The sequence below is a fragment of the Salmo salar genome, chromosome 16 (genome assembly GCF_965601325.2).
Source record: "Salmo salar chromosome 16, fSalSal1, whole genome shotgun sequence".
Classification (NCBI taxonomy): Eukaryota; Metazoa; Chordata; class Actinopteri; order Salmoniformes; family Salmonidae; genus Salmo; species Salmo salar.
The window spans coordinates 34544550-34568156 of NC_138306.1; the positions used below are offsets into that span (position 1 = coordinate 34544550).

At 42.1% G+C, this 23607-nt stretch overlaps 1 protein-coding gene across 1 annotated transcript in view; it reads left to right on the forward strand.

Annotated features, from left to right (window-relative positions):
- LOC145861040 (cadherin-13-like) overlaps positions 1–23607 on the forward strand; it is a 262691-nt gene that overhangs the window by 159920 nt on the left and 79164 nt on the right. Inside the window, exon 2 of the mRNA XM_082962390.1 lies at positions 16320–16437. Coding sequence (XP_082818516.1) covers positions 16320–16437 — 118 coding nt within the window. The remainder of the gene's footprint in view (positions 1–16319; positions 16438–23607) is intronic.

Genomic DNA, 23607 nt, shown 5'->3' on the forward strand with positions numbered 1-23607 from the left:
GTAACACAGTGTCTGTGGCTTAGAACCAAGGACACAAATGGACCTCCTCTTCTCTCCATTAACTATGTGTGTTCTTATGTGTGTAGGTGCCTGTGTGTTTATGTGAAGGAGTGAATAAACATCATTGAATGTCACTTAAGGCAGAATCGATCATGACTTTACCTGTCACTGCTTTGTGAGCAGTCTCAGTTTGTGTGTGTGACTGCGTGTATCTCCTCTAGTTGTTGCAGAGTGCAATATTGAGCGACAGGACCATGATGGAGCATTGTGCTTTAAGTCTATGATGATGTAGAACTGCACTCCCAGGCAGATACAGATTACCTCCAGCCCACAGTCACTTCATCACAGGAACACATACAGCAGCTGTGTGGAGGAGACATTCACACACTCTCAGGCTGGCCAGGCACTACATACACTGTGTGAACAAAACATTATGAACACCTGCTCTTTCCATTACATAAACTGACCAGCAGTGGCGGTCGTGCCATTTAACAGCATATTGGATTACTGTCATTTATATTCCATTCACCCAGCTCGATAGGTTTAGGCTACTACATGATACTTTCCCATGAGCCACTGCGGACCCTAGTAATGAGTTCCACTTTTAGAGAACAGTTTTTGAATGAATACAGCTTGGGGACAGCTTGTGAGAGAATTCACCTCTTCATCCACTAATGATAGATCCACTGCTACAGTATGGACAGCATGAGAGCATCCAATGAGTGAGAGTCTTACTCTTTACCCTCCACATCAGACTTAGAATCGTTAAAACACAGCAGTCAGGAACTCATAGGTTATGCTCTACTGAGCTTGAATAATTTCTCAAATATGGAAGCATCCACATATTTGTTCATGGTTAATTATTGTGGTCAATGTCAAACTCTTGCAAGAGATTATCATTTAATTAAGATGTAACACAATCAAAATGTAATGAGTGGGGCATCATTATCATCTAACAAATGTCTGCTATATGTCCCTGTATGGCTATAGGAGAAATAGTCACACAAATCATAGTGCTGCACTTTCCTATTGATTGATACTGGAGCAACTCGACAATGGCACAAAAATAAAACAGCAGGAGATATTTCTCAGTATATTTATACGTAAACTATTATGTATTCACACGGCGATAGACCAAGAATGCTGTTTCTTCTAGAGAATAATCTATCCATTTGGCAGTGTGCACACAGCAGCAAAACAGCATGGAATATGATTCCCACTTTACAATGTACTTTTGACAGGATCAAATGGGATTGGATGTACTGCAGGTTTTGGAAACGTACTTTCCTGCCTCGTGAAATCGGGTTACTAGCTTGCACTGAAGTTCCATCAAGGAATAACATTTCACGACTCTACCATAGATATTTTTCTATTGGATTTATAAATGCATTTTTCTGTTTAGGTGGACTTGTAAGGCTTGATATCTTTGAACTTCTTTCTACTGAAACGGATACCTTCCAGAGCAAATATTGAAAAGTGCAGTGCCTATGGAAGGTCTACACCCCCTTGGATTTCTTCACATTTTATTGTGTAACAAAGTGGGATTAAAATAGATGTAAATGTCTACACAAAATACTCTGTAATGTCAAAGTCAAAGATAAATAAAACACTAATACAGTTGAAGTCGGAAGTTTACATACACTTAGGTTGGAGACATTAAAACTCGTTTTTCACCCACTCCACAAATTTCTTGTTAACAAACTATAGTTTTGGCAAGCTGGTTAGGACATCTACTTTGTGCATGAAACAAGTAATTTTTCCAACAATTGTTTACAGACAGATTATTTCACTTATAATTCACTGTATCACAATTCCATGGGTAAGAAGTTTACATACACTAAGTTGATTGTGCCTTTAAACAGCTTGGAAAATTCCAGAAAATGATGGCATGGCTTTAGAAGCTTCTGATAGGCTAATTGACATGATTTGAGTCAATTGGAGGTGTTTCAAGGCCTACCTTCAAACTCAGTGCCTCTTTGCTTGACATCATAGGAAAATCAAAATAAATTAGCCAAGGCCTCAGAAAAACAATTGTAGACCTCCACGAGTCTGGTTCATCCTTGGGAGCAATTTCCAAACATCTGAAGATACCACGTTCATCTGTACAAACAAGAGTACGCAAGTATAAACACCATGGGACCACGCAGCCTTCATACCGCTCAGGAAGGAGACGCGTTCTGTCTCCTAGAGATGAACATACTTTGGTGCGAAAAGTGCAAATCAATCCCAGAACAACAGCAAAGGACCTTGTGAAGATGCTGGAGGAAACAGGTACAAAAATATCTATATCCACAGTAAAACGAGTCATATATCGACATAACCTGAAATGCCGCTTAGCAAGGAAGAAGCCACTGCTCCAAAACCGGCATAAAAAAGCCAGACTACGGTTTGCAACTGCACATGGGGACAAAGATCATACTTTTTGGAGAAATGTCCTCTGGTCTGATGAAACAAAAATAGAACAGTTTGGCCATAATGATCATCTTATGTTTGGAGGAAAAAGGGGGAGGCTTGCAAGCCGAAGAACACCATCCCAACCGTGAAGCACGGAGGGAGGAAAATGACGTTGATATATTGAAGCAACATCTCAAGACATCAGTCAGGAAGTTAAAGCTTGCTCGCAAACAGGTCTTCCAAATGGACAATGACCCCAAGCATACTTCCAAAGTTGTGGCAAAATGGCTTAAGGACAACAAAGTCAAGGTATAGGAGTGGCCATCACAAAGCCCTGACCTCAATCCTATAGAAAATGTGTGGGCAGAACTGAAAAAGTGTGTGCGAGCAAGGAGGCCTACAAACCTGACTCAGTTACACCAGCTTTGTCAGAAGGAATGGGCCAAAATGTACCAAACTTATTGTGGCAAGCTTGTGGAAGGCTACCCAAAACATTTGACCCAAGTTAAACAATTTAAATGCAATGCTACCAAATAGTAATTGAGTGTATGTAAACTTCTGACCCACTGGGAATGTGATGAAGGGAATAAAAGCTGAAATAAATCATTCTCACTAGTATTATTCAGAAATTTCACATTCTTAAAATAAAGTGGTGATCCTAACTGACCTAAGACAGGGAATTTTTACTTGGATTAAATGTCAGTAATTGTGGAAAAACTGAGTTTAAATGTATTTGGCTAAGGTGTATGTAAACTTCCGACTTCAACTCTATACCTTGATTAGATAAGTATTCACCACCCTTAGCCAATACATGTTATAAACACCTTTGGCAGTGATTACAGCTGTGAGTCTTCTTGGGCAAGTCTCATAAGAGCTTTGCATACCTGTATTGTGCAATATTTGCCCATTATTATTTTCTTCAAGCTCTGTCAAGGTGCTGGGGATCATGGCTAAACAGCAATTTTCAAGTCTTGCCATATATGTTCAAGCGGATTTAAGTCAAAACTGTAACTTGTTTACTCAGGAACATTCATTGTCTTTTTGGTAAACAACTCCAGTGTAGATTTGGCTTTGTGTTGTAGCTTATTGTCCTGTTGAAAGGTGAATTCCTCGCCTAGTGTCTGGTGTAATCAGACTGAAGCAGGTTTTCCTCTAGGATATTTCACACAGAGTGAGTCCATATAACTTGTTATGTGATTTGTTAAGCCACATTTTACTTCTGAACTAGGATTTCCTAAACAAAGGGGGTGAATACTTAAGCAACTACTATATTTTAGTTCTTACATTTTTATTAATTTGAAAAAATGTGTAGATTTTTATTTTCACTTTGACATTATGGATTATTTTGTTTAGATAAAGACAAAAAAATACAATGAAATCTATTTCAATCCCACATTGTCATGCAACAGAATTGGGAAAAAGTTCAAGGGGGTGTAGAATTTCTATAGACACTATATATGGAAGGTGGATTAGTTCCCATTTGGCCATTTATAAGCTTCTTTTTAATTGTGTTGGATTGTCCATATCACATCCTATAAGACTGTTTCCTGTGGATGTTGCTGTTTGTTAATACAGATGATAAATACAATGTTTTACAGTAAGAAAATGTATTCTAAAAAATACAATATTTTTGTCATGAATATGCCTAACCAATTTAAGATTATTCAGTGCTTGACTTGGTATTTTGGTATTTATTAGGATCCCTATTAGCCGATGCAAAAGCATCAGCTACTCTTCCTGGGGTCTACATGAAACAGGACATAATACATAGTACAGAACATTATTAGTCAAGGACTGAAATACATACATTTAAAATGTCACACATAGCCTACATACATGTATCAGTACATACACACAATATCTAGGTTTATTACATAGTACAGCTCAAATTACAATACACGATATTGTCACGGATTCCCCCAGTACTGCTGCTCATTCCATGCACCAGCTCCGGAGGTCTACTTCACCAGCTTTCTAGACCTCACTGAACTGGATTCATTACCACCAACACTGGACTGTCTTGTCTCATTACGCACACCTGGTTCCCATTCCCCCTGATTAGTATGTTATATATGTGCCCTCTGTTCTCCATTGTCCTTGTTGGTTATTGTTCCCATGTCCGTTGGTCTTGTGATTACCTGTGCTTTGTTGTTTCGGCTTTCGTGCTACGTGTATTGTGCACTTGTTATTTCGGATCTCGTCTCGTGTAGTATTATTACGGGTCTCGGCCTGTGTAATATTTAGAGGTTAATACCTCGCTCTTTTGTTTGGGTTACATCCCTGTGTATTTTTTACACGTGTTTGTTTTGGCCTTCGTCCCCATGCCATGTTGTATTTTGGGTGGAGTAATAAAAAAACGTTTACGTATTCCTGCACCTGTCTCCGATCCTTATACAACATAACAGATATATAAAATGGCTGTGTCTCTTCACAGTCCCCTCTGTGCAGTAAGGTGTTCTTTTATCTGTTTTAATCTAACCTTAAAAGATAATACAAAGAAAAAAACCAACCGCTCTTTTGTATTTTTTTTTTACCATCTTTGAAATGCAAGAGAGGCCATAATGTATTCCAGCCCAGGTGCAATTTAGATTTTGGCCACTATATTTTTTAGTTTTATTTTATTTCACCTTTATTTAACCAGGAAGGACAGTTGAGAACAAGTTCTCATTTACAACTGCGACCTGGCCAAGATAAAGCAAAGCAGTGAGACAAAAACAACATCACAGAGTTACACATAAACAAACGTACAGTCAATAACACAATAGAAAAATCTACGTATGTGCAAATGTAGAAGAGTATGGAGGTAAGGCAATAAATAGGCCATAGAGGCTAAATAATTATGATGTAGCATTAAGACTGGAGTGATAGATGTGCAGATGATGATGTGCAAGTAGAGATGGCAGCAGTGTATGTGCAAAGTTTTAGACTGATCCAATGAACCATTGCATTTCTGTTCAAATGTTATTATCAAGACTGCGCAAATGTGCCTAATTTGTTTATTAATAACTTTTCATGTTCAAAATTGTACACTCTCCTCAAACAATAGCATGGTATTCTTTCACTGTAATAGCTACTATAAATTGGGCAGTGCAGTTAGATTAACACGAATTGAAGCTTTCTGCCAATATCAGATATGTCTATGTCCTGGGAAATGTTCTTGTTACTTACAGCCTCATGCTAATCGCATTAGCCTACGTTAGCTCAAACGTCACATGGAAGGGACACCGATCCCGAAGAAGTTAAGCAGGTTTTATTGCTAGCTTGAGTTACCTACGGTGGTGGAGTTACATGTAGCCATGGTTCTATTTAATACTGTGCGTTTCCAGCCTTTGTTCTGGACCTGGAGACTGTGAAGAGACATCTGGTTGTATGTCTTGTGTTGTCCCGATGAGTGTCTGAACAGTGTGCCAACTGCTTGAACAGACAATTCGGCACCTTCAACACATCAATACCTAGCACAAAGACCAATAGTGATGCAGTCAATCTCTCCTCAACTCTGATCCATTAAAGGGTGTTCTGCTATTCTTGGGTAGCGGAATGGCCTTTGCCTCCCTCCATGTCTGAGGGCACACATCGTCTTCTAGGCTTAAATTTAAGATGTGGAAAACAGGAGTCACAATGTGTCCCGCTACAACCTCAGCAATTAACCATCCAGGTTGTCGGTACCAGGTGGTTTGTCCTTATTTATAGAAAGCAACAATTTTTTCACCTCTCTAAACTACAGTGCTCGTCTTTCAGAATTGTTTCCATTATGCATTAATATGAAGGCTCAACATTTATTGTTTGCATGTCATACCTACATTTGCTAATTTTGTCAACAAAAAAAGTTATTAAAGGGGTTGGCAATATCAAAGGGTTTTGTTATGAACAAGCCATCTGCCTCAATGAAGGATAGAGCCGAGTTTGCTTTTTTGCCTAGAATTTCATTTAAAGTAATCCAGAGCTTTATACTATCATTCTTTTTATAATTTATCTTTGTTATATAGTATAATTTCTTCTCCTGCTGTTAATGATAAAGCAAAATCATGTTTTTTGAAATATTTGCCAAAAATATTATAATATTTACATAAGTATTCAAACCCTTTACTTTGTTGAAGCATCTTTGGCAGCTATTACAGCCTCAAGTCTTCTTTGGAATGACGCTACAAGCTTGGCTACAATCTATTTTCAGGTCTCTCCAGAGATGTTCAATTCCGAGCTCAGGCTGGGCCACTCAAGGACATTCAGAGACTTGCGTTGTCTTGGTTGTGTGCTTAGGGTTGTTGTCCTGTTGGAAGGTGAACCTTCACTCCAGTCTGAGGTCCTGAGCACTCTGGAGCAGGTTTTCATCAAGTATCTCTCTGTACTTTGCTCCGTTCATCTTTCCCTCAATCCTGACTTTCTCCCAGTCCCTACCGCTGAAAAACATCCCCACAGCATGACAATGCCACCACCATGCATCACCTTAGAGATCGTGCTAGATTTCCTCCAGACGTGAGGCTTGGCATTCAGGCCAAAGAGTTCAATCTTTGTTTCATCAGACCAGAGAGTCTTATTTCTCATGGTCTGAGAGTCCTTTAAGTGCCTTTTGGCAAACTCCAAGTGGGCTGTCATTTTCCTTTTACTGAGGAGTGGCTTCCGTCTGGCCACTCTACCATAAAGGCCTGATTGGTAGAGTGCTGTAGAGATGATTGTCCTTCTGGAAGGTTCTCCCAACTCCACATAGGAACTCTGGAGCTCTGTCATCGGGTTCTTGGTCACCTCCCTGACCAAGGTCCTTCTCCCCCAATTTCTCAGTTTGGCCGGGCGGCCAAGAGTCTTGGTTCAGAAGTTCCCAAGATCTGTGCCTCAACACAAACCGGTCTCGGAGCTCCACAGACAATTCCTTCGACATCATGGCTTGGTTTTTGCTCTGACATACACTGTGAACTGTGGGACCTTGTATAGACAGGTATGTGCCTTTTCAAATCATGTCCATTCAATTGAATTTACAAAGGGTAGACTCCAATCAAGTTGTAGAAACATCTCAAGGATGATCAGTGGAAAGAGGATGCACCTGAGCTCAATTTTGAGGCTCATAACAAAGGGTCTGAATCCTTATGTAAATAAGTTATTTATGTTTTTTATTTTTAATACGTTTGCAAAAATTTCTAAAAACCTGTTTTAGCATTGTCATTATGGGGTATTGTGTGTAGATTGAGGAAAAAAATGTAATTTAATCAATTTTTCAATAAGGCTGTAACAACAAAATGTGGAAAAAGTCAAGGGGTCTGAATACTTTCCAAATGCACTGAACAAAAATATGTAACCATTTCTAAGATTTTACTGAGTTACAGTTCATATAATCAAATCAGTCAATTAAAATAAATTCATTAGGCCCTAATCTATAGATTTCACATGACTGGGAATACAGAAATGCATCTGTTGATCACAGATACCTTAAAAAATAGTTGGGGTGTTGATGAGAAAACTAGTCAGTACACGGCATATGAAGACCTCATCTCTACCTATACCTTTAATTTCACAGTAAAGCATCTCAGCATAGAAAGGCTGCAAAGACGGGCCCTGAATTCTATGGAATTTCCACATTGTGAATGAGGAGCACCCAACCTCCCTGCCTCTCGTTGATGAGTCAACAGGTCATGGACACAATGAGGTGCATTTTCTATGCTTAGAAGATGACATAGAATAACCTGGATAGCATTCTACAAGGTGTTCTGAATGTTTCATACACTGGAAATAGAAATGTGCCTTTGATAAAGGCTAGTGCTAGAGTATTGTAGGATACATGTGGTTTTAGCGCTCTTCACTCTCACCTCCCCTCCTGGGTGTGTGTTTATTGCTTGCAATCCTCATTCACAGGCCCAGCAGGTATGGTGCTGTGTCCAGGCTCCGGATAGTTCAAAGACACAGGTGCTCCTGCTGGCTGGCCAGCTGCAGGTTTTTTAGGCCCAGCTTGATTGATTCTCCTCAGTCTGGGGTGTAGTATATTGGCCAGGCATGGGTCCAAGCATGGGTCGGCCAAGCTCAGTCTGGGGTGTGCACTCACATTTACCACAGTCAAGAGGACCAGGCCTGAGGGGCAGTAGTGTGAGGAGAAGGAGGAGGCGTATTCATTTCTTTGCCTGTGGAAGGCTGGGTGGATGGCTGAATGCTGGCTAGCTGGCTGAGTGGGTGGACGACTGGATGGCTGGCTTGCTGGCTGGATGGCTGCCTTTAATAAAAAAGAACACGTCAAATGTGCAGTTTCATATGTGAAATCAATATTTTTTGGTACATTTTGAAATAGCTGTTTTCACATGTTGATCTTAAATTCACACGTGATATCATATTTTCACATGTATTACATTTAGAGTTCACATTTTAACATCAACTTTTCATGTGAGGAAAATAAAATGTTTTTGATTTCACATGTACACTGTAACGTGAATGTCCCGCAAAAACGTTCCCTTGTCCCGCATTTGGGCTTTTAAATGTGGTCACTGTAATTCCACTGGTGGAAACAGCTTTTCCCATGTGAGGAGAATAACATTATTTCAAACCCACATGTGAATCTGGAATTCCAGTTTCTTATATGTGAAACTGCATATCCAATTTTCACATGTGAACGTTTTTAACGTGTCCGAAAACCTTGTTTCTGACTGTTATTATTATTGTAAAAATGTTCACATGTAGTTTGTTCACACATGTCTGAAAACCATGTGTTTTTATATGTTACATGTTTGTCATTTCGCAGACTCTCTTATTAAGAGCCTTGCTCAAGAGCACATCAACATATTTTTCACCTACCGTAAATTCCGAACCATAAGCTGCAACTTTTTTCCCAGGCTTTGAACCTCGCGGCTTAAACAATGACGCGGCTAATATATGGATTTTTCCCGCTTTAAATTTTTTTTCTTCCAAAAAAACACATTCTGTGACGTGCTCAGTTTTTTGGTTACATGAAGCTTTCATTAGACCATTGAAATTGCCGAACGGGTTAAGGTCAAACAACTTTTTTGTTTATTGTTTAGATTAAATCGAGCGCTCTCAAACTTCCCATCATTCTGATTACGGTAGTCATTTTGTCACCCTCATCATGGCAAAGACACGGAGAAATGCATATGATGCAGCTTTCAAGTTGAAGGCGATTGATCTGGCTGTTGGAAAAGGAAATAGAGCTGCTGCACGGGAACTTGGTCTTAATGAGTCGATGATAAGACGTTGGAAACAGCAGCTTGAGGAATTGACTCAGTGCAAAAAGACAACTAAAGCTTACTGCTAATTTTTTATTTTTTGTTACAAGCCGTGTTTCGTTAAAGCCTATTTATTTTTGTTACAAGCCGTGTTTCGTTAAAGCCTATTTATTTTTGTTACAAGCCGTGGTAAAGTTCATTTGTTTCAATGTACCGGTAGGCACCTGCGGCTTATAGACATGTGCGGCTTATTTATATTCAAAATATTTCTTTTTTTTAAATTCAGTGGGTGCGGCTTATATTCAGGTGTGCTTAATAATCCGGAAATTACGGTAGTTAGCCCGGGGATTCAAACAAGCGACTTTTCAGTTACTGGCCCTACGCTCTTAACCACTAGGCTACCTGCCACCCCACTTGTCACGAATTCCACCGAAGGTGGCTCCCCTGCCTGCTCGGGCGGCGCTCGGCGGTCGTCGTCACCGGCCTACTAGCCGCCGCTGATCCCTTTTTCCTTTTCGTTTGGTATGTCTTATTGTTTGCACCTGTTCCCCATTTGGTTCTCTTGATTTATGGTTATTTAAGCCTGTTTAGCCCGCCCAGGTTTGTGCGGGATTATTTTGCGTCAGAGTGTGTTTTGTTATTGGATGTGCTGGCGATCGACAAGTATTATTTTATATGCATGCTGTGTACCTGTTGTTCTGGGCACTTTGCATTTTTCACGCCGGTTGTGTTGGCGTCGACCGTTTTGTGTTTATTGGAATAAACACAAATTTCCTTACCTCTGCTCTCTGCGCCTGACTCCTACCACCACTCCTAGCAGTCACTGACACCACTTGTGATTTTCACAGGATTTTTCTGTAAGGGTGGCCAAACACAGAGGGCGATATCGGGGCTGGTCAGTACAGCAGGGAGGGAGCATAGCATACTCATGACAGGGAGAGAAGAAGAGTGGAGAGCTGGCCACGGCTTAAACAGAGATGTCAAAATGCATGAGGAAGAAAGCCAAACACATGCTGGACACAGAAATAACTTGTCTCTGAGACTTAGAGACCACACATGCACACAGGCATGCACATATAGGTACCCACGTACCTGCCAGCATGCCCGCACATACACAATCTCTATGATCTCTCACACATGGCATACAAACCCACATACAGTCAAGATTCACGCCAGAGACCAGTTGCTGTCTCCTATCAGCTTTGCTGAGGATTCATATTGCCTTATTGATTTCCTCCAAAGCTGACATTTACAGCTGGCTCTGCCAATTGGCTCTGCTCTGCTCTGCTTCCGGTGCTCATCAATGGAGCCACTCCCTTAATCACACTGCTGCCCTGTCACACCTGCTGGACCACTGCCATAATGGAGCAGCCTCGCCTATCATACAGCAGCATAGAACAAGCCAACCCTACACGGCAAAATCAAATCAAATTGTATTCGTCACATGCTTCGTAAACAACCGGTGTAGACTAACAGTGAAATGCTTACTTACTGGCTCTTTCCAATGATGCAGAGATACCTATTGGAATGGTATCAAATGGAATCAAATACATCAAACACAGGGTTTCCATGTGATTGATGAGATTCCATTCGCCCTGTTCCAGCCATTACTATGAGCCGCCTCCCCTCAGCAGCCTTCTGTGGTGCAGGGGTGCGAGGTAATTGAGGTACAGTAGATAACTATACATATAACTGGGAATAACGTGACTAGGCAACAGGATAGATAATAAAACAGTAGCAGCAGCGTATGTGATGAGTAAAAAAATGGTCAATGCAGATAGTCAGCAGTGGGACTGTCACTTTGGAGACCACTCATAAAATGGGACAGACCATCCTAGCTGTCATTAGTGGGGTTACTGTCACACTGGATAGTTAGATCTATCACATCAAATGACATGGTCACACTGTGCAGACCACACATAATGACATGACCAAATAGACCTGGCCACTAGTGAGTTGATTTATCCAAAACAGTTGGACAAAAATACATCTCCTGTTTAACAAGACTACTGTAGACCATAGGAACAGGACATACAATAAGCATAATACTGTAGCTATTTGTTCTGTTGATCCTCGTTCCCTCTTCATGTCTGAAGTAGCATTCCCATCGTCATGTGATCAATGTTAAAGGGTTGGAAAAGCAGGGGGTATAGATTTTTTTATTCCAGGAAAGCATTTCCTTGGTGCACTTTAAGGAATAAAACACACATAAACACTCTGCAAATAAGTGTTTATCAATAGGTTGCAGTGTTTACTTTTCCGTTGCAAAAAAATCCATAGGATACAAAGGACCTCTCCCTGCTATTCTGCCAGTGTGGTCCCTGTAATTGTTTTATTTTTATTTATTTCACCTTTATTTAACCAGGTAGGCTAGTTGAGAACAAGTTCTAATTTGCAACTGCGACCTGGCCAAGATAAAGCATAGCAATTCGACACATACAACAACACAGAGTTACACATGGAATAAACAAAACATACAGTCAATAATACAGTAGAACAAAAGAAAACAAAAAGTCTATACACAGTGAGTGCAGATGAGGTAAGCTAAGGCAATAAATAGGCCATGGTGGCGAAGTAATTACAATATAGCAATTAAACACTGGAATGGTAGATGTGCAGAAGATGAATGTGCAAGTAGAGATACTGGGGTGCAAAGGAGCAAGATAAATAAATAAATACAGTATGGGGATGAGGTAGGTAGATAGATGGGCTGTTTACAGATGGGCTATGTACAGGTGCAGTGATCTGTGAGCTGCTCTGACAGCTGGTGCTTAAAGATAGTGAGGGAGATATGAGTTTGATTGTATAGGATATGGCACTGTATCAAGCTAACAGAGACAGCAGTCTCCTCTCTATTCTAGAGATCTGTTTCCCTAGTGTTCTCTCGGACCAGGGTGGGATGCTGTGGAGAGTAGTGTGTGCTCTCATAAAGATTTACTATATCACTTACAATGAGCTGAACTAGTTTGGACCAGAGTGTGGACATTGTTTTCAGTGCCAGCTACACACTCAGATAGTGGTACAACAGTAGGGGGATGTAACGTACTCAATGAAGGCCTTGTATACAGTAAATGTGATTTAAGTGTTCTCCCCCTATTTTATGGGCTTGCCCCAACATTTTGAATTTACACCCCCTAGCAAAAACTATGCCCAGGAGTTAACAATGCTGTAGAATACTTTGTTAATATACTGCAGACCTTATATTAGTGCCATAGATTTAGGGAAATAAATGCATATACTCTTAGAAAAAATGGTGCTATCTACAACCTGAAAGGGTTCTTTGGCTGTCCCCATAGGATAACCCTTTGAAGAACCCTTTTTGGTTCCATGTAGAACCCTTTCCACTGGCTTCTACCTGGAACAACAAGGGTTATCATATGGAGACAGCCGAATAACCATTTTTTCTAAGATTGTACAAGACCCAAACATTGGGCTGCTTGATTGTTCCAAGGATCAGACTGAGCCATGGAAACTGCCTTGAGTGAGTGAGTTTCCTCTCTCTACGGTATCCATTTAGGAATTCCGCTGCGTTTTCATTTTGTAGCATTAGTGATGAGTGAATTTGCATGAAATCTGTGCTTGGCCCATGATAAAAATGTCAACTCAGAGAATTGTGGCTGTAAGTGTCGTCCTCAGTGGCTCTGCTAATCCTGTCTCAGTGTGAGCGAGCCTTTTATTGATAGAGAGCATCACATGTCACATTAGGCTTATTACCAGCAGGAGTTTATCAGGGCAGAAATGGATGAGGATTGAAGCTCTCCAACTCACCCGCTGCTCCCCCTCCAAAAAATAACAAACACATCTCTCATCACTTGCTGTTTAAGCCCATTATATGACTATTTCCACTGAGGCTTCTTAAAGCATACAACCAAGGATATCATATTATTACATTATAATACTACATGCTCTCTCTCCATTTCTGTTTTTCTCTCTATTTTATTCCCCTTCTGTCTCTCTCCTTCTTTCAATCTGTCGTATATGTAAAAAGAAAGAAAGACCGTTTCAGTGATGTAGCTTTTAAAAATATTTTGCATGTTGACACCATGTTGTGTTTGTTCACCAAGCTCCTTTGTTGAGCAGATGTGACTAGAGCAGTAATCCTCCCATGTTGTGTTCGGCTGTGTAGAGTCTTGCTGAGCCAATCACACCAAAATAATGCTGTCTTCACACAGACATCAAAAAGCATGATACAGAGGATGAAATGTGAACAAATCAATTAGTATCTCCACTGCTGTAGGCCCAGGGGATGTGTGTGTGGTGACAGATTCAGTGTGTGGGTGTATGTGTGTGTGTGTGCTCATACGTGTGTATGTTTATCCTCGGTGCTGGGCTGAAGCAGACAGCAGGTGGTTTCCATAGACAGAATGTGAAGCTCCCAAAATGCAGCATGACACCTCCAGATGAAGGAAGGCCTGCAGAATACCCATGTGTCCTGCTTTCTTCCATCTCACTTCAAACACACACACACACACACACACACACACACACACACACACACACACACACACACACACACACACACACACACACACACACACACGGCTGCACATACACTCTCTCTCTCTCAAACTTTTATTTCACTCCTGCCTGCCCACTCTTATGTTCATAGGCACTGTGCACCTGCAAACAAAACAAATATTTTACATTCATTACTTTTTTATCCCATTCCCTAAGCCCACAGTACTTCCAAATCCACCCATGCCCACTTGCCCAGACATACTCCGATGCACTGCACACTCAACTAACACATTCATTCATACACACACACACACACACACACACACACACACACACACACACACACACACACACACACACACACACACACTAGAGGCTCATACACACACGTTCCAGCATATTTCTCTCAGCATGGTCACTCTGTCATAAAAGACTCCACATTTTCTCTTTATCTTTCAGATTTTAATGTTAATTTAACACAGACCGAGCAGAGGGCCGGGTAGAAAGGTTATTCACCGCAGCAGACGTATAGTGACTATTATGACCGTTCTGTCTGTCTTTTACTGGAACATCCGTCAAAATGGCGCTGTCTTCCTGCTGCACCTGGCAAATGCTCGGGCGAGCTCATGGTGATACTGCCACTTTCGTCTTATCCCCTAATGTAGTTGCTGTACTGCTGTTGGAGATGCTCTTACTGTGTTGTCTTACTTCTTATTAAATTGGTCGGATATTGTTGATCCTCTGCCGAGGTGGAGAAACAGTGACAGTCTTGTCACTACATGTCGTCAGGCCCTCGTCAAGCCGGCTGGCCCATAAGTGTGACTAACAAGAATTGTATCTTTTCTGACAGAGGCCCCCAGATATAATTGAATTAACATTTTGAGACCGGCAGGAAATAGTGAATAATAGCAGATACATGACATATAATGGGCTCTATACCTGAGGCCCTGCCAAACCCATATTATCCTTAGCAGACTGTACACCTCATTTCCATATTACTGCATAGCTAAATGGTTAGCCATGATCCCACAGTCCAGGTATCTAGCCAGCCCAAAATGACAATCACATGTTTCTGATTGACCCCAACCTCTAATAAGGATTGCTAAACTCATGGTTACCAACCACCAATACCAGACTTACAATCAGACATCAGCATTCTGCAAGAAGTCCTCTGCTGTATATTCCCCTGTCGTGCAATTACTGCACATCCCCATAGCCACCCTGTGGTATGAGAACTCATGTACCTGTACAGCATAATGATGACCTCTGGAATCCTAAACTAATTTATTAGCATATCTCCTCCCTCTTACATGATAATCAGGCCGATTTATTTACATAAATCACCTTTACGTCATCAAAAAACAGCATCATATTCCATAATTATCACATCCATTTCCATATCCCTGATCTGATGATGAGTGAGAAAGAGCATCAGTCAATTTCCCCACCTGGCTGGCTACCTGCGCAGTTGCCATTATCTCTCTCTGTGATCTCTCTTATTCTCTCCTCCAGTCAATCAACCATTACAGTGACAGAAAGAAGCATTCTGACATTTTTGAGCGACGTCTTAATTACATTGAACTTTTGGTTGAACAACAACATAAATGACCCAGTGACTGGAGTAGTGATAAAAATGTCCCTGAAGAGGCTGTATTTATTGTAACAGACATTTTCCCCTCTTGTAATAAATTACATTTAAAAGAGGATGTTTTTTGTGTTACACTATAGGTTATGTAATAATTGAAATGCCAATAAAATATCCATATGAGTCACAATATGATGTGTTATCAGGGGTGTTATGATATGTGCACTGTTGATACTTTTCAGACTGTGCAATGAGAGCATTATTGTACTGTTTTGCAGAGGAGCTACCATCAGAAACTGCAAATAATTCTGCACTGTGACGGTTGTCATGGCTGCAGCATGAAACAATGTGAATGGAATAAGTTGGAGGACACCATGTCACTCCAATGGGTGCGTGTGGTGATAATATCACATGACCCATGAATGACCTCTTGTCTGAACAGTGATGAGATGAAGTGACACCTATTAAAGGATGTAAACTATGGATACAAAAGTATGTGGACACCCTTTCAAATTAGTGGATTTGGTTATTTCAGCCACACCCATTGCTGACAGGTGTATAAAATTGAGCACACAGCCATGCAATCTCCATAGACAAACATTGGCAGTAGAATGACGCTGTCTTCTGCTAATGATGTTAATTATCATTAAAGAAGTGTGTCAGAGAAGACAGCAGTTTTCCTGAAGTTGAACTTGAGCTTTATCCTTCTCTTCTCTGTTGTCTGTCAGGTTGTCCATATTGGAACCCAGGAGGAGGGGGAGAAGGGATGCGTGCCTGGCTTTCAGGTGAAGGAGTACCAGGTGGAGAACAACAGAGGTTTCCAGAAGGACCATCCTCTCACACAAAGTGAGTGAGAGACCTGATACCATCCTGACATATGGAGGATTAGAGAAAGTCAAGCAGGCGCACAACACTTCAGATACAAATGTATTTAATTACTGTTATCTATCTTTCCTTCTCTGTCTCACTCATGGACACATACACATATGCATGCACGGACATACGCGAACACATATTTTCATGCAGACTGTAGCTCTACAGTTGCTCATTGTCTAGCTCCTAGCGTCAGGCAGTTTCCCCTGGGGTTGTAGAAGAGGTGATTCTGTGTGGGCTGGCTGTTATGTTCCCAACATTCAGTATAATTCATGCAAAATCTTATTAAAAACAGGAAATAGAAGCAATGGTTTCCAAACACAACAACAACATTTTTTACTGTGCTTATGAATTATTCTCCTTGATTGTGTGATGTTTACAAAACCTTGCTAAGCGATCCTCACCCGCAGGCTGCCGTGAGTTGTGGTCTTTAACTGAGAAACACTCTGCTGTTGAGGGAAAAAAACACATCACACGGACACAGTCATCCCGATTGACACGTTAACTGTTGTGCAGGAATTTGCTCAATATTTCGAGAGGTCTCAATCCTCATCAGTACCCATAGAGATGTTTTACAGAACGTTAGAATGAAGGGAATTCTTTACAGAAGTCTATTTGATCTCAGAGGAGAGTCAGTGAGTTCATGACCAAGGTCATCACCACAGATACAGCAGTTCTATTGAGTCTGTGGTGAGAAGGCCTGGTCATCTTGACAGTGTTTCTATATGGCCTCCACAGAACCCTGTACTGGGAGATCCCTCCCTCTCTTCCTCCAACAGCCCCCGCCTCATTACTGTCACAATTCACTGGTCCTCGGCTCCTGTAGGGATCGGCAGTAATGTCTGCCTGCTGGTCTCCATCTCCAGTGGGATTTCTAGCCATGTCTGCTAGATAGCTTCCTACTGCTCAGAGAGATGAGTTATGGTTGCTTGCTTGTGTTCTAGGTCCTCTGAGATTGACAGGGATGTCAACAGGGTACACAGCAGCATGAGTGTGGTGTTTCCTCTCAGCAACAATGAAAGATTGCAATGGTGAGAATGAGTCATTAAAGTGGAAATGACAGCGTTTTAAAAACTTAGCAAATATGAAACAAACCTAATATCATTCAAAAGTATCAAATTCCCAGTTTATGCTACAAAACCAACTTTATAAGAGGTTTTAAAAGTAGGTTATACTTGACAAATTCCATGACGTAGCGTATGTCATTGTTGGCAGAATAGATGGATGCAGTTCAATGTATGATTAAAATAGATAATTCACAAATACATTTGTTTGCTGCCTCCAGCCATTCAGGATCCACTGTTTCAGTTAAATGACTCAATATTTTGGACAAAAACAGACAAATGTAACAAAGGCTGGGAAGGTCAATACAATCAAACCAGCAAGGGCAATGATCACAAGTCAGTCATAACTTGGCTAATAGGCTAGCTTATCTATTTATGTAGCTATTTATTTAGCAAGCTAAAAACAAACACAGAGCCTAATGTTAGCTAGCTAACTAGCTGCTGGGAGGATGTCATTGGACGAATGGGTGAGTGGCCGACTTTTCCCCCCATATCGTTTTCGGTGGCTACAGCTAGAGATGCAGGTGTCATCTGGTTAGCTAGCAAGAAATGTGAATCACTTTGCTAGCTAGCTATGCTGAACTTCAACAACTTATCCACAGTTAGCATATCTCTTAGTTGTGAAATGTATTTCAAATCAAATGTTATTTGTCACATGCACCGAATACAACAAGTGAAACCTTAGTGAAATGCTTATTTAAAAACCCTTAACCAACAATGCCGTTTTAAGAAAATACCCCCCCCCCCCAAAAAGGTAAGAGATAAGAATAACAAATAATTAAAGAGCATCAGTAAATAACAATAGTGGGGCTATATACAGGGAGTGCCGGTACAGACTCACCGGTGTCGAGGTAATATGTACATGTTGTAGAGTTATTAAAGTGACTATGCATAGATAATAACAGAGAGCAGTAGCAGCATAGAAGGGCGTGTGTGTGTGTGTGGTCGGGGGGTAGCCATTTGATTAGCTGTTCAGGAGTCTTATGGCTTGGGGGTAGAATCTGTTTAGTAGCCTCTTGGACCTAGACTTGGTGCTCCGGTACCGCTTGCCGTGCGGTAGCAGAGAGAACAGTCTATGACTAGGGTGGCTGGAGTCTGACAATTTTTAGGGCCTTCCTCTGACACAACCTGGTATAGAGAGCCTGGATGGCAGGAAGCTTGGCTCCGGTGATGTACTGGGCCGTACACACTACCATCTGTAGTGCCTTGAGGCTGAGCAGAGGCTGAGCAGTTTCCATACCAGGCAGTGATGCAATCCGTCAGGATGCTCTCAATGGTGTAGATGTGAAACCTTTTGAGTATCTGAGGACCCTTGCCAAATCTTTTCAGTCTTCTGAGGGGGAATAGGTTTTGTCGTGCCCTCTTCACGACTGACTTGGCGTGCTTGGAGCATATGAGTTTTTGGTGATGTGGACGCCAAGGAACTTGAAGCTCTCAACCTGCTCCACTACAGCCCCGTAGATGAGAATGGTGGCGTGCTCAGTCCTCCTTTTCCTGTAGTCCACAATCATCTCCTTTGTCTTGATCACGTTGAGGGAGAGGTTGTTGTCCTTGCACCACACGGACAGGTTTCTGAACTCCTCCCTATAGGCGGTCTCATTGTTGTCGGTGATCAGGCACTGTTGTGTCATTGGCAAACTTAATGGTGGTGTTGGAGTCGTGCCTTGCCGTGCAGTCATGAGTGAACAGGGAGTACCGGTGGTGGACTGAGCATGCACCCCTGAGGGGCCCCCGTGTTGAGGATCAGCGTCGCAGATGTGTTGTTCCCTACCCTTAACACCTGGGGGCGGCCCGTCAGGAAGTCCAGGATCCAGTTGCAGAGGGAGGTGTTTAGTCCCAGGGTCCTTAGCTTAGTGATGAGTTTTGAGGGCACTATGGTGTTGAACGCTGAGCTGTAGTCAATGAATAGCATTCTCACATAGGTGTTCCTTTTGTTCAGGTGTGAAAGGGCAGTGTGGAGTGCAATAGAGATTGCATCATCTGTGGATCTGTTGGTGCGGCACGCAAATTGGAGTGGGTCTAGGGTTTCTGGGATAATGGTGTTGATGTGAGCCGTGACCAGCCTTTCAAAGCATTTCATGGCTACAGACTTGAGTGCTACGGATCAGTAGTCATTTAGGCAGGTTACCTTAGTGTTCTTGGGCACAGGGACTATGGTGGTCTGCTTGAAAAATGTTGGTATTACAGACTCAGACAGGGAGAGGTTGAAAATGTCAGTAAAGACACTTGTCAGTTGGTCAGCGCATGCTCGGAGTACACGTCCTTGTGATCCGTCTGGCCCTGCGGCCTTGTGAATGTTGACCTGTTTAAAGGTCTTACATCGGCTGCGGAGAGCGTGATCACACAGTCGCCCGAAACAGCTGCTCTCATGCATGTTTCAGTGTTACTTGCCTCGAAGTGAGCATATAAGTTATTTAGCTCGTCTGGTAGGCTCGTGTCATTGGGCAGCTCTCTGCTGTGCTTCCCTTTGTAGTCTAATAGTTTGCGAGCCCTGCCACATCAAAGGAGCGTCGGAGTCGTTGTAGTACGATTCGATCTTAGTCCTGCATTGACGCTTTTCCTGTTTGATGGTTCATTGGAGTGCATAGTAGGATTTCTTATAAGATTCCGGGTTAGATTTCCGCTCCTTGAAAGCGGCAGCTCTACCATTTAGCTCACTGCGAATGTTGCCTGTAATCCATGACTTCTGGTTGGGGTATGTACGTACAGTCACTGTGGGGATGATGTCATTGATGCACTTATTGATGAAGCCAGTGACTGATGTGGTGTAATCCTCAATGCCTTCAGAAGAATCCCGGAACATATTCCAGTCTGTGCTAGCAAAACAGTCCTGTAGTTTAGCATCTGCTTCATCTGACCACTTTTTTATAGACTTTAATTTTTGCTTGTAAGCAGGAATCAGGAGGGTATAATTATGGTCAGATTTGCCAAATGGAGGGTGAGGGATTGCTTTGTACGTGTTTGTGTGGAGTAAAGGTGGTCTAGAGTTTTTTCCCTCTGTCTGGTTGCACATTTAACATGCTGATAAATCTGTTTTACCTCATTTCTAAGTTTCCCTGCATTAAAGTCCCCAGCCACTAGGAGGACCGACTCTGGATGAGCATTTTCCTGTTTTCTTATGGCAGTATACAGCTCATTGAGTGCAGTTTTAGTGCCAGCATCGGTCTTTGGTGGTATGTAGACAGCTACAAAAAATACAGATGTAAACTCTCTAGGTAGATAGTGTGGTCTACAGCTTATCATGAGATCTCAGGTGAGCCAAACCTAGAGCCAAACCCTCAAACTCAAACAAATTATCAATGAACCTACCAGGTACCACCCCAAAGCCGTAAACACGGGCACCCTCATAGATATCATCCAAACCAACATGCCCTCTAAATACACCTCTGCTGTTTTCAACCAAGATCTCAGCGATCATTGCCTGCATTCATAATGGGTCAGTGGTCAAACGACCTCCACTCATCACTGTCAAACGCTCCCTGAAACACTTCAGCGAGCAGGCCTTTCTAATCGACTTGGCCCGGGTATCCTGGAAGGATATTGACCTCATCCCGTCAGTAGAGGATGCCTGGTTAATTTTTTTAAATGCCTTCCTCACCATCTTAAATAAGCATGTCCCATTCAAGAAATGTAGAACCAGGAACAGATATAGCCCTTGGTTCTCTCCAGACCTGACTGCCCTTGACCAACACAAAAACATCCTGTGGCGTTCTGTATTGGCATCGAACAGCCCCCGTGATATGCAACTTTTCAGGGAAGTTAGAAACCAATATACACAGGAAGTTAGAAAAGCCAAGGCTAGCTTTTTCAAGCAGAAATTTGCTTCCTGCAACACAAACTCCAAAAAGTTCTGGAACACTGTAAAGTCTATGGAGAATAAGAGCACCTCCAGCTACCCACTGCACTGAGAATAAGAAACTCTGTCACCACTGATAAATCCACTATAATTGATCATTTCAATAAGCATTTTTCTATGGCTGGCCATGCTTTCCACCTGGCTACCCCTACCCCGGTCAACAGCACTGTACCCCCCACAGCAACTCGCCCAATCCTTCCCCATTTCTCCTTCTCCCAAATCCAGTCAGCTGATGTTCTGAAAGAGCTGCAAAATCTGGACCCCTACAAATCAGCCGAGCTAGACAATCTGGACCCTTTCTTTCTAAAATTATCGCCAAAATTGTTGCAACCCCTATTACTAGCCTGTTCAACCTCTCTTTCGTGTTGTCTGAGATTCCCAAAGATTGGAAAGCAGCTGCGGTCATCCCCCTCTTCAAAGGAGGGTCACTCTTGACCCAAACTGCTACAGACCTATATCTATCCTACCCTGCCTTTCTAAGGTCTTCGAAAGCCAAGTCAACAAACAGATTACCAAACATTTCGAATCCCACCGCACCTTCTCCGCTATGCAATCTCGTTTCAGAGTTGGTCATGGGTGCACCTCAGCCACGCTCAAGGTCCTAAACGATATCGTAACCTCCATCGATAAGAAACAATACTGTGCAGCCGTATTCATTGACCTGGCCAAGGCTTTTGACTCTGTCAATCACCACATCCTCATCGGCAGACTCAATAGCTTTGGTTTCTCAAATGATTGCCTCACCTGGTTCACCAACTACTTCTCTGATAGAGTTCAATGTGTCAAATCGGATGGCCTGTTATCCGGGCCTTTAGCAGTCTCTATGGGGGTGCCACAGGGTTCAATTCTTGGGCCAACTCTTTTCTCTGTATACATCAACGATGTCGCTCTTGCTGCTGGTGAGTCTCTGATCCACCTCTACGCAGACGACACCATTCTGTATACTTCTGGCCTTTCTTTGGACACTGTGTTAACAACCCTCCAGACGAGCTTCAATGCCATACAACTCTCCTTCCGTGGCCTCCAACTGCTCTTAATTAGAAGTAAAACTAAATGTATGCTCTTCAACCGATTGCTACCTGCACCTGTCCACCCGTCCAGCATCACTACTCTGGACGGTTCTGACTTAGAATATGTGGAAAACTACAAATACCTGGGTGTCTGGTTAGACTGTAAACTCTCCTTCCAGACTCACATCAAACTTCTCCAATCCAAAGTTAAATCTAGAATTGGCTTCCTATTTCGCAACAAAGCATCCTTCACTCATGCTGCCAAACATACCCTCGTAAAACTGACCATCCTACCGATCCTCGACTTCGGCGATGTCATTTACAAAATAGCCTCCAATACCCTACTCAATAAATTGGATGTAGTCTATCACAATGCCATCCATTTTGTCACCAAAGCCCCATATACTACCCACCACTGCGACCAGTACGCTCTCGTTGGCTGGCCCTCGCTTCATACTCGTCGCCAAACCCACTGGCTCCAGGTCATCTACAAGACCCTGCTAGGTAAAGTCCCCCCTTAGCTCACTGGTCACCATAGCAGCACCCACTCGTAGCATGCGCTCCAGCAGTTATATCTCTCTGGTCACCCCCAAAGCCAATTCCTCCTTTGGCTGCCTCTCCTTCCAGTTCTGTGCTGCCAATGACTGGAACAAACTACAAAAATCTCTGAAACTGGAAACACTTATCTCCCTCACTAGCTTTATGCACCAGCTGTCAGAGCAGCTCACATATCACTGCAACTGTACATAGCCCATCTATAATTTATCCCAAACAACTACCACTTCCCCTACTGTATTTATTTATTTTGCTCCTTTGCACCCCATTATTTCTATTTCTACTTAGCACTTTCTTCAACTGCAAATCTACCATTCCAGTGTTTTACTTGCTATATTGTATTTACTTTGCCACCATGGTCTTTTTTTGCCTTTACGTCCCTTATCTCACCTCATTTGCTCACATTGTATATAGACTTATTTTTCTACTGTATTATTGACTATATGTTTGTTTTACTCCATGTGTAACTCTGTGTTGTATGTGTCGAACTGCTTTGCTTTATCTTGGCCAGGTCACAATTGTAAATGAGAAATTGTTCTCAACTTGCCTACCTGGTTAAATAAAGGTGAAATCAAATAAATAGAGACTTCCTTAAATATCAGCACCAGCTATTGTTTACAAATATGCATAAGCCCCCGCCCCGTGTCTTACCAGAGGC